At 43.6% G+C, this 12,619-nt stretch overlaps 1 protein-coding gene across 2 annotated transcripts in view; it reads left to right on the forward strand.

Moving 5' to 3' along the window:
• Window positions 1–12,619, forward strand: part of HEATR5A (HEAT repeat containing 5A) — a 277,280-nt gene that overhangs the window by 78,781 nt on the left and 185,880 nt on the right. For both annotated transcript variants that reach the window (XM_082275260.1, XM_082275261.1), the window contains exon 7: window positions 2,954–3,203. In XM_082275260.1, coding sequence (XP_082131386.1) covers window positions 2,954–3,203 — 250 coding nt within the window. The remainder of the gene's footprint in view (window positions 1–2,953; window positions 3,204–12,619) is intronic.

Genomic DNA, 12,619 nt, shown 5'->3' on the forward strand with positions numbered 1-12,619 from the left:
GGGGCACCAGGAGTGCCCGGGCGGCTCAGGAAGTAGCCGAAATTCTATCTTGGGCCGAGACGCACGTCCCGGCGATCTCTGCAGTTCACATTCCGGGGGTGGAAAACTGGCAGGCGGATTTTCTGAGCCGCCAGACCCTGGACCAGGGGGAATGGTCCCTTCACCCAGATGTCTTCCAGATGTTGTGCGCGAAGTGGGGGTCCCCAGATGTGGACCTGTTCGCGTCTCGTCTAAACCACAAGGTGGAAAGGTTCGTGGCAAGGACGTGCGATCCTCGGGCAGACGCCTTGGACGCGTTAGTGACGCCCTGGCATCAGTATCGCCTGATGTACGCCTTTCCACCGATTCAGCTGCTGTCCAGGTTCCTTCGCAGGTTGGCCTCGGAACCGAAAACGGTGATTCTGGTGGCACCGGACTGGCCTCACCGGTCCTGGTACGCAGACCTCGTGAATCTTCAAGCAGACCTTCTGTCTCAAGGACCGATATTCCATCCTGCTTTACAGTCGCTGGCTTTAACGGCCTGGCTGTTGAAAGCCAGGTCCTGAAGGATAGGGGTCTCTCCCCTGAGGTCATTCTCACTTTGATCAAGGCCAGGAAGGCCTCTTCGGGGAAGATTTACTACCGTACTTGGAAGGCGTATTTTGCCTGGTGTGAGTCCAGGGGTTTTTCCCCTCGCTCATACTCGGTGTCGAGAGTGTTGGCTTTCCTTCAAACGGGCGTGGACCAGCGTTTGGCGTTGGCCACGATTAAGGGTCAGATTTCTGCGCTGGCCGTTCTTTTTCAACGTCCTGTGGCGTCTAACTCTTTGGTTAGCACCTTTGTTCAAGGGGTGCGACATTTGGTCCCTCCTAGGAGGGAGCCTTTGCCTCCATGGGATTTGAACCTTGTTCTGTCCGTGTTGCAACATGCTCCTTTTGAAAATATCCGGGAGATCTCGTTGTCTTTGTTGTCCAAGACGGTTGCCTTCTTAGTAGTGATCACTTCGGCTCGCAGGGTGTCGGAGCTGGCGGCCTTGTCCTGCAAGTCTCCGTATTTGGTGATTCACTTGGATAAGGTGGTCTTGCGACCTAACCCATCTTTTCTTCCGAAGAGAATCTCTGAATTTCACCTCAATGAGGACATTGTCTTGCCTTCGCTTTGCGCGAAGCCTAAGCATCCGAAGGAGGTGGCTTTACATTCCTTGGATGTTGTTAGGGCGATCAGGGTTTACCTGTCAAAGACTAAATCCTTTTGCAAGTTGGATTCTCTCTTTGTCCTTCCTGAGGGACCTCGGAAGGGCATGGCGGCGTCGGCTTCTACCATCGCCAAATGGATCAGAGAGGCCATTGAGCAGGCCTATGCTTTGAGGGGGAAGGTTCCTCCCGTACCTGTGAAGGCGCACTCTACCAGATCTCTGAGTACGTCTTGGGCCTGTCATCATCGGCTTCGGTGGCCCAGGTGTGTAAGGCGGCGACTTGGTCGTCCGTTCACACCTTCTCAAAATTTTACAAAGTGGATGTTCAGGCATCGGCAGATGCTTCTTTTGGCCGTAAAGTTCTTAGTGCGGCAGTGCCTTAGGGTCCCTTGCTTGGGCCCTTGACTGTTGGGGTGTTTTTTTTTACCCCTGAGTTACTTGTTTTTTCCTGGGTTGTTGCTCCTGTTGAGCACGTTTTCCTGTTGCCCAGTTGGTTCTCTTACTTTGGTAAGGTTCCTTTCTCTGATGTGGGTATTGCGTTGCTTTCGGCGCGCCTGCTGTTTTCCCACCCCTCATGTCTACACTGCTTTGGGACGTCCCCATTAGTGACGAATATGAAGAGGCGGCGACTGTTGGAGGACGTAAGAGAAAACTGAATTTTTGTAAAATCTTACCTGTAAAATTCCTTTCTCTGAGTCCTCCGACAGTCGCCGCCCCCGCCCCTCTTTTGGGGTTTGTTTATGTACTCTACTGCTATTCTACTGAAACTGAGTTGGTATGCAGGAAGCAGGGAGGTATTGACTGAGGGGACCACCCCCTGGGGGTGGGATATGCTAAAAGCTTTGATATTAATATATTCTGTTGCCTAGCTACTTCTACGGAGCAAAGGTCAATAACCCCATTAGTGACGAATATGAAGAGGCGGCGACTGTCGGAGGACTCAGAAAGGAATTTTACAGGTAAGATTTTACAAAAATTCCGTTATACATGATAGACTCCTATAAATACAAATGTGTACAACATAATTCTAAATATATATATATATATATATATATATATATATATATATATATATATATATATATATATATATATATAGTCAAATGGCTCAAATGTAAAATGTCCATGTGAAAGAATTTCCTCTTCTTAGGTGCCCATAAAATCATATCCATCACCGATAAATAAAGAATTGGTGTACAAGACCACCACCTCAGCGGTAGAAATGCAAGTTTACCAGCTGTGAATGACATTCTACTTAAAAACAAGTCACTGTTCTGGGAGGCTGTCCATGGATGCCCTCCCAGAACTAGAGAGCCCCACTGTAGCTTTAGCGTAGTAGTGAGGTGGGTAAAGACTGGTTGTCAGTTATGAAAATGCCTACAAGTAGTACTTTCTGTTATAGGAAACAATACCAGCTTCTGAGGCAAGGGTCTACTTGCTTTTTCCACTGTACACCACTGCATCTATTATTTTTGTTAAATAAATAATTGAAAAGGTTAATATTCTTTTTGCTTTTATTTAAGGACATTACTACTGTTGTACTGTACGAATTTCCTTTGAATATACCTATTTTTTTTTATATGACTGTATGCAAATATAATTTATCTGGCTGCATCTGGGCAAACTCTTCTTCAGTTACATCACATAAATGAAGAGCCTGTTCATGGCCTACATTTGATGGTAACAAATTTTCCCAAATGCTGTTCGTTCACCATCAGACGTTTTTGCAGTGAGCTGGAAAACTTTTATGACTCCTTTCTGCTGTTTTTGTTCACACAGGCATACATTGTCTTTATCAGCACGCTTGGAGCACAGTGGCTTTCCAGAAATGTCCCATTACTCTTGTCACATGTGTTAGAATTGGTGTCCCATCAAAAGGCAACTCAGAACCCGGTGGAAGCTTGCTGTGCAAGACGTTGTGTATCTTACATTCTGAGAGCTACGATCGGGGAAATGCTAAGTGAGAAGGCCCAGCTGGAAGCAGCTCGAGAGATCTGTGAGGTCGTCAAGAAACTTGTAAAGTCTGTGGGTATGTGATAACTTGTCATTGACACGTTAGTTAATCTCGTTTTGGTGTTGTAAAAAGTTGCAGTCCTGGTCTTATGTATCTGAAAAATTGCAGTCTCAAGCAAATTAGTAGTAGTTTAAAGAATTAAAAAAAAAAAATAATAATTTGTAGTTGTGTTCCTGCTAGGGAAACCCTCGTTTGGGGGCATCTGATTCAGTAACAGTTGTCTAAGGCCAGTTTTATATGGGCTTAACCCCCCTCGCTCCTAAGGGTAAAAAATTTTAATGCCTAAGCTCAATTTTACAACTTTGAATTTGTGCATTCAGGTGGATTATACCTTGTTTTTTTTTTTTCAGGACAAATTGGGCTTTCATTTGGTGGTAAATGTTTATTAATCCTGTTTTTTTTTTTTTTTTAATTATTATTATTGGAAAACTGTCCTTAAATAGTAAAGAAAATATTTTTTTAAAAAACAGTTTAGCTGTATATTTTTTGTTGCTATCACAACCTACCACCAAAGAGCAACCCAAATTAAATTCTACTGCTGCAGACGATCACCGCAATACGATATGTTTATTTGTTTGTACCCATAGTACAGCCCAAAAACAATAGTGCGCATTTTTCTTTTTTTATTATTTTATTTTTTTGTCCGTACACAGATACTAATTAAAAAAAAAAAAGAAATCCTGCCCAAATATACTTGACCTTTGATCCTTACGTGACCCAAACACTAACCCTGGTAGTGACCTAGATCAAGCCTTGATATTAGGTACCCTAGGTATTTTTCTTTATTTTTTATTTTATTTTTTGTTATTAATTTTTTTATTTATTGTTTTTACACACTTTTTTTTTCTCTCTGAAAAAGGAAGGAAAGATACACTATATCTTTCCTCTCCATTCACAGAGAGAGAGAAAAACGCACGGGTGGGCTTCATAGTGACTGACCATTATGGTAGCCAGTCAGAGGCTACTACAGCGATCAGGTGACCCGGAATGAGGAGTTCCATGTCCCGATCATTATTACGGGACCTGGGGCTCTTGGTGAGACCCTGGTCTCTGTTCTTGGAGCTCTCTCCCAGCACAAAGAGTGATGCGTATATATGCGGCCCCACGACAAAAAGCCCAAAGCCGTGGGGTCACATATTTGTTACGTCAGCGTCAAAAACTTAAGCTTGTGGGGGGGGTGTGACCGGATGTGATCAAGGCAGGACGTGTTTCCCCGGAGCTCTGTTTCTACTCCTGAATATATCCGATTCTTGTGCTGTGCCATCCAGCTAATTTTACACTGCATTCGGTATTGGGACTGTCGACTAGGCTTGTGACGGTATCAGATTTTCATGCTGCGATTAATTGATTAAGGTTTTGCCACGGTATACGGTATTATCACGGTATTCTATTATTAAATTTAAATTATTAAATTTCCACCTCACTTCAATTTCATTGCTGAATTTAGGGGCTTTGGTTCACTTATGCACATTATTATATAGTCAGTCAGTACAGACTCTGTGAACCAGGCCTAAAATAGGTCATCAAGCAGTGTCTGGCCTAACTGGTGATGACTGGTCCTGGCGCTCGGCTCCGATCCGATGGCCTGGTCATTAAGAGGGCAAATCCTTGTGGTCAAGAAGTGGTTAAACCTGAAGGAGGTGTTGTTTATAAATTACTTTACTATTGCTTTAGGCCTGGTTCACATGTATGCGGGTTGGTGGTTCACATGTATGCGGGTTGGTGGTTCACATGTATGCGGGTTGGCGGTTCACATGTATGCGGGTTGGCGGCCCACATTTGCACAGGCATAGCAGCCCATTGATTTGAACGGGCTGCTATGCCCTCATTTTCCGCAGAAAAAAGGTGCATGCAGCATTTTTTTAAAATTCAGTGGCCTTGAAATCCATCCTGCTTTTGCACCATGCGACTAACCTGCAGTTCCTGCTCTGGCAAGCTTTCTGCATTTTTTGTATACATGGGCACGGCATTTAAAAACATTTTGCGTGTGCAGCAACGGCAGGTAAGTCGCATGGTGCAAAAGAAGGATGGATTTCATGGCCACTGCATTTTTTTAAATTCTGCATGCACCTTTTTTCAGCTGAAAACGCAGGCATAGCAGCTCAAGCCCATTCACATCAATGGGCTGCTATGCCTGTGCAAATGTGGGCCCCCAACCCGCATACATGTGAACCAGGCCTAAAGCAATAGTAAAGTCATTAATTGGTTAAACCTGCAGGACGACCAGTGTTTTTATCTATTAATGACTTTACTATTGCTTTAGGCCTGGTTCACATGTATGCGGGTTGAAAAAAGGTGCATGCAGCATTTTTTTTAAATTCAGTGGCCATGAAATCCATCCTTCTTTTGCACCATGCGACTTACCTGCCGTTGCTGCACACGCAAACTGTTTTTAAATGCCGTGCCCACGTATACAAAAAATGCAGAAAGCTTGCCAGAGCAGGAACTGCAGGTTAGTCGCATGGTGCAAAAGCAGGATGGATTTCAAGGCCACTGAATTTAAAAAAAATGCTGCATGCACCTTTTTTCTGCGGAAAATGAGGGCATAGCAGCCCGTTCAAATCAATGGGCTGCTATGCCTGTGCAAATGTGGGCCACCAACCCGCATACATGTGAACCGCCAACCCGCATACATGTGAACCGCCAACCCGCATACATGTGAACCGCCAACCCGCATACATGTGAACCAGGCCTAAAGCAATAGTAAAGTCATTAATAGATAAAAGCCCTGGTCCTCCTGCAGGTTTAACCACTTCTGGATCGCAAGGATTTGCCCCTTTAAAGACCAGGCCATCGGATCAGAGCGCCAGGACCAGTCATCACCAGGTAGGCCAGACACTGCTTGATGGCTATATAATAATGTAATGTGGGCTGCTATGCGTGTGTGTGTGTGTGTGTGTGTATGTATGTATATATATATATATATATATATATATATATATATATATATATACAATTAGAGCTGCACGATTCTGGCTAAAAAGAGAATCACGATTTTTTAGCTTGGAATAAAGATCACGATTCTCTGTGTAACAAAAAAAAAATTGGGATAACTTTACTGTTACGTTTTTTTTTTTTTTTATTCATTAAAGACTATTAATTGCGTTTGAAAGACTGCTGCGCAAATACAGTGTGACATAAAATATTACAACAATCGCCATTTTTTTCTGTAGGGTCTCTGCTAAAAAAATATATAAAATGTTTGGGGGTTCTAAGTACTTTTCTAGCAAAAAAAAAAATGATTTTAACTTGCAAGCAACAAGTGTCAGAAAAAGATCCAGTCTTTAAGAGGTTAAACTTCCTTTCTCCCTGGCAGAGGGAAGGAAAAGATACAAATGTAATCATTTTTGTTTATAGTTACTGGGAGAGCTGTGTGAGTGAATGAGTCATCCAGCTCACTGAAATGTATCAATTCACAAGTCAGACCCAGGAGCAGAGAAACTCGGTATTTTAAAAATGCCACAATAACAATACCGTGGCTATGCAATACCGCGATATATCGAATTACCGAAAACCGGCATATGTCTACTGTCGACACACTGATAATCCAGACATCACTCTCTAAAAGCAAGGGGAAAGGGCCGTTAGACCAACGGCAGACATGATCCTCACGAGGCAGAGGCTCAGTCTCCACCCCTGCCATCTTGGCCTCCGTGCCACCCTCCCCACAAACAGACAGCCACAAGGATGGAACAGGCACAAGTCGCAGTGAGAGCTAGCCCTGGGGCACCTACACCTAGGACATCAGAAATGGAGGCAGACCCTGCAGCTATTACTAAGTCCATTCTGGAAGCGATAGACACCTGCAAGACTGTGCTGATGGTCTGCATTGATCACCTGGCTTCTGAGTGCACTCTTATCAGGCATGACCTGGACAAGATTCGGGGCAGACTTACCACGGCTGAAGACCGTATATCAGAAGTGGAGGGTTGTACTCCCTCTCATGGTTCTCAATTATCCAAGGTAAGATAGCTTCAACGTAGAGCTGATGCTGCTGAAGACAGGCAGAGAAGGAATAACCTGTGGGTGGTGGGACTTCCAGAAGGGGCAGAGGGCACCAACCCAGTCATGTTTACAGAGTAATTCTTCACAAATCTCCTCTCCCTCACTGATTTTACCACCAACACATGTGGTTGAGAGAGTCCATTGGGTTCCTACAGGTGCTCGCCCCCTTGCTGCCCTTCCTTGTTAAATTCCTGAATTACAGGGACAGAGATTTGATCCTGGCACAGGCAAGAAAGCATCAGGATCTAAAATTTGAAAATACCCAAGTAATGCTGTTTCCTGATTTTTCGGCAAAGACTAGTTCCTTTACAGATGTGAGGAAGAGGTTGAGGGAAACGGAAATAAAATCTAGTATACTGTACCCAAGCAGACTGCGGGTTCAACACAAATGGTCGGTCAAGTTCTTTGATACCCTGCAGGAGGCCTGTCACAGACTGGATAAGGAACCCTGAGTCTCACTGAGGCTACCAACCAGATTATTGGAAAAGAGCCACTACCAAGCCAATTCCTACTATCTTACTTGCACCTGTTGTGCTTGTACACTGTATTCTGTTATACCCCATATGGCGGTCAAGATGGCGTCCCATAGTGGGCAACACTAAAACGCCTCTGTATTCACTCTGGTGAAGTCTTCTCTTGATTGTTGACTTTGACACACATACACCTACCTCCTGGAGAGTGTTCTTGATCTGGCCAACTGTTGTGAAGGGTGTTTTCTTCACCAGGGAAAGAATTATTCGGTCATCCACCACAGTTGTTTTCCGTGGTCTTCCGGGTCTTTTGGTGTTGCTGCGGTTCATTCTTTCTTTTTAACGATGTTCCAAACAGTTGATTTGGCCACACCTAATATTTTTGCTATCTCTCTGATGGGTTTGTTTTGTTTTTTTCAGCCTAATGATGGCTTGCTTCACTGATAGTGACAGCTCTTTGGATCTCATATTGAAAGTTGACAGCAACAGATTTTAAATGCAAATAGCAAACTTGAAATGAACTCTGGACCTTTTATCTGCTCCTTGTAAATGGGATAATGAGGGAATAACACACACCTGTCCATGGAACAACTGAGCAGCCAATTGTCCCATTACTTTTGGTCCCTTAAACTTTTTAGGGGACCAAAAGTAATGGGACAATTGTATATGTGCCTCCCACTTTGGGAGGCACATATACAAACTGTTGTAATTCCTACACTGTTCACCTGATTTGGATGTAAATAGCCTCAAATTAAAGCTGAAAGTCTGCAGTTAAAGCACATCTTGTTTGTTTCATTTCAAATCCATTGTGGTGGGGTATAGAGCCAAAAAGATTAGAATTGTGTCAATGTCCCGATATTTATGGACATGACTGTATTTATATTATAGTACTATCTGCAAAGGCACAAGCATTTGATTCTACCACATGGAGTCTCCTGTTGGAGACGCATCAAGACATCTAGAACTGCCAGACTATAGGAATCAATATAGAAAGTGGTGTCGTGCTAATCACAGCATACAAATATAACTGACAGCATGAGTCCCAAGTGCAGCAAAAGTCCAATTCAATCCAAAGAGGTGTAGAAAGAGGAGGATCCACCACCAAGCAGAGTCACTACATACTCTTACCAGCTATTCAGACCCACCAGGGTCATACAACGCCCAAGGTACTGATATATAGATGTCACTAGGTAGGAACCACTGGCCCCAAACTCCTCCTGCTGCTACGGACTGGAAACAACTCCTATGGATCACAGCTGCACTTATAAGACACAAGCAAAGGATCCCCTCATGGTGCAGTATCAAACAATCAATTTATTAAAGTAAAAAGAAAGCAGCTTACATCAAAAATATCGGTTGTCAGCCTTCAATGTTGTAGTGAGGAGCAGTCATTGGTAACATTGGTTTCCCACCAACAAGATGGTCGCCGCGTCCCTCGTCTGCACATGCGTCAGCCAATCTTGACGCGTTTCGTCATGCAGTGACGTCGTAAAGTGAGTGGCTTAGACGGAGACGCTAACCTATATATAGCCGAGGGAGGCGGAGCAGCCGAAAAAAAACCCGGAAGTGATTGCTCGTGACAAGCGTTCCACCAGCCGGAAAACACCCCTATCTCGCAAGGGGGATCATTGAGCAACAACAAATAAATATTTATGATAGAATAAAAATATATATAGCCCGATCCACAATCAAATAAACCATGGGCCACAATACATACATATTAACCTCATTCTAATAGACATAACCCAGACCGGGAGGTGGCTCCATCTAGTGGTGGGAAACAATAATGCACAACCCCATAATAAATATACATATAACATGCATAAAAGTGCTGAAACCAAATTGGTCAACAATAAAAATCTATAAATATATAAAAAACAGATAATATTAACAATTGCTTAGAATAAAAATGGATAAAAAGCTGGATAATAAAAACAAGAAAATCCCAAGAGGGAATAAATATTCTGGAGGGATAAGAGGATGGAAGGGGACAAAGCATTTAGGAGTTACTAATAACGGCATTAATATCCCAGTGGATATTAAGGCCGAAAGGGGTATAAGATTTTATTTTATATATCCAGGAAGTCTCCAACCTGGAGACACCCCTGGTCATATTGCTCCCCCTCCAACTACCCGTAAAGCAATCAATTCCTATGAACATAGTGCCACTAGGATCCCTATTGTGGCATAAATCATAGTGCCGAGAGACACTATGCTTCGGGAACCCTTTTAATATATTGGATACATGTTCCTGCAGACGAATATGAAGCTTACGGATAGGAATCAATTCCTGGTTGAAACCAGCTCACCAGCGTCCAAGTATCTATGGCATCAGTTATTACCACATATCAATAGTCAGTTTCTTAAGGGCTCAGATTCATTGTGACGCAAGGACTCTCTATCATGGGGACTCATAAGTTAATGCATGTACTAATGTCTACTATGAATAAAATGGTCTCCTGGAATGTAAGGGGACTTAATAAGTATAAACCATGTAAGCCACATATCGTTCTCCTGCAGGAGACTCGCCTAGATGGTGGTAAAATTTTGGCGCTACACAGGCCCTGGTTGCAGAGAGCGCTCGACTCCACATACGCTACTTTTGCCAGAGGGGTGTCTACCCTGATAGGCAAGGCTGTTCCATGTTTTATTCACCAGGTGAGATCCGATTCGGGGGGGGGGGGGGTTGGGTGATATGTGGCTGTAGTCTTGGAGATATGCCATAAAAAACTATTACTAGTGAATATTGATCTTCCGCCACCATTCCAGACCCAGATGTTAAATGATTTATTGGTCAAACTGACACTGCTAGCTCATCTTCCCATGATGATGATGGGAGATTTTAATGCTATCCTGGACCCTGCCTTGGATTCCTCCAACCCCAATAGACCGGGCTCTTCGGAGCTTCTCTCCTGGGAAGAGCGTCTGGCCGAGGTTATCCCTTCATTGGTCAACATTGATCAGACGGGCTTTACGCCAGGGAAATCCACCCACACAAAGCTAAGGAGGCTTTTCACTCACATGCAACTTCCTGCTTGGCAATCACACAGGAGGGTTATAGTATCTATAGACACGGAGAAAGCTTTTGATTCCGTAGATTGGCAGTATGCACAGGGAGCTAGAACTTATGGGATTTTTCGGAGATGGATCAGGTTGCTTTATATTATCCCTCGTGTGGCGATTCAGTTTGGCCTCTCTGTCTCCCCTTTTTCTGATTTTGGTAGGGGCACTAGGCAAAAGTGCCCGTTCTCCCCCTTTCTATTCCCCTTGACAATGGAGCCACTTGCTATTGCCCTTAGATTTTCAAAAGAGGTGGGAGCCATACCGAAGTGCCTTGCACTTTACGCGGAGGACTTGCTCCTATTCCTTAGGGAACCTCCACGAAGAGAGGGTGTTCCCTCTGTCTATTGGAGCCCTTTATATATTATATTTTTGGGGCTGTTTACCACAGCCCTTTGGAAACTTTTTTGCTGTCTGCAATTTCCTCTCTCCATTCCTGGACTTATCCACCTTTTGGACTTTTTTTCAAGAAGAGTATCTTTGGTTATCGCCTTTCATCTTGGGATCTTATTGATCCGTATCCCGCGGCCCTACAGGAGAACATGGGACAAACCTATTTCATGATGACCTGGACTCTCCTTTTTGGGATCTTTTCCAGTTAACTTTTTGTATATGGTCCTTTTTGGAGGAAGGATTCTGTGGATTCTCCCCCCCTTGTGAGTTGGGATTAATCCCTGATGAAGAACAGAACTACAAGTGTTTCTGCTTGTTGGGAGCCACGAGGGTGTCGGTTACTAACACTTTGTTATTCATAAGCATCCCAGTAGCTACTGTGCAGTTTTGGTGTCCACTAGATTGGACTTCGGTTGCTCACATTGGGAAACTTCTGTTTGGCTTTATCCGCCACCTATCCGTTATTTTTCCATCCAGTGGATGTGACGGACGATTCCTACTCTCACAACAGGTGTGACACTGCCAAGTAGACCACGGTTAACTTGTTGATTTTAAAATCCTCTGCAAGCACCATGAAATTTATACATAGTCAACCCTAGCATTATTCAGAACCACCCCTGAGGAAGAAGAGTCCATCTTCGAAACATGTTGGGCTTTGGTTTCTGGAATACATGGTTGTAAACTATGATATTGATTGTTGCTTGCTGTAGTTTTTAACCCACAATATTTTTTGTATAATTGTACAATAAAAGCGTAATTTTTTTCTACTCATTTGAGTGTTTGTGCCTATAAAGTCCCAATCAATGGGAATCCCCCTATTTTTTGCTAAGAAGAAGTTACAGGTCTGTGAGAGCCAGAAATCTTGCTTGTTTGTAGGTGACCAAATACTTATTTTACCAAGGAATTTACCAAGTAATTAATTAGAAATCCTACAATGTGATTTCCTGGATTCTTTCCCCCCATTTTGTCTCTCATAGTTGAAGTGTACCCATGATGAAAATTGCAGGACTCTTTCTCATCTTTTTAAGTGGGAGAACTTGCACAATTGGTGGCTGACTAAATACTTTTTTGCCCAACTGTACATGATTAAATGATATTAAACTTACTCCTGCTTGTGTCTCGGCTTAAGCAAAGAGTTAAGGCCTGGAAAAATTTGCGTTTGTCCTTGATCGGGAGAATCAATCACCTTTAAAATTAAAATTCTACCAGTCATATTCTACTTCCTGCATCACTCTCCAACCTGGGTACCCAAATCATACTTTATAAAATTGGATGGAATCATTGGGCAGGTTTTATGGTCTCCCCGATCCCTGCGAATAGCGCTAAAGGTACTGCAGGAATCCTGGGGACAGGGTGGTCTTGCATTACCCGATTGGCAGAAATATTACCTAACGGGACAGATGGTATTTGCTTGCCGCTGGTTGTTAGCGGATGATGGAGACTCAGCCACGGTTCTGGAAGCTGCACACTTAGGTTCCTATGAAAGCCTAAGACTTGCACTTT

The sequence above is a fragment of the Pelophylax lessonae genome (genome assembly GCF_965119305.1).
Source record: "Pelophylax lessonae genome assembly, chromosome: 13".
In the NCBI taxonomy this organism is placed as follows: Eukaryota; Metazoa; Chordata; class Amphibia; order Anura; family Ranidae; genus Pelophylax; species Pelophylax lessonae.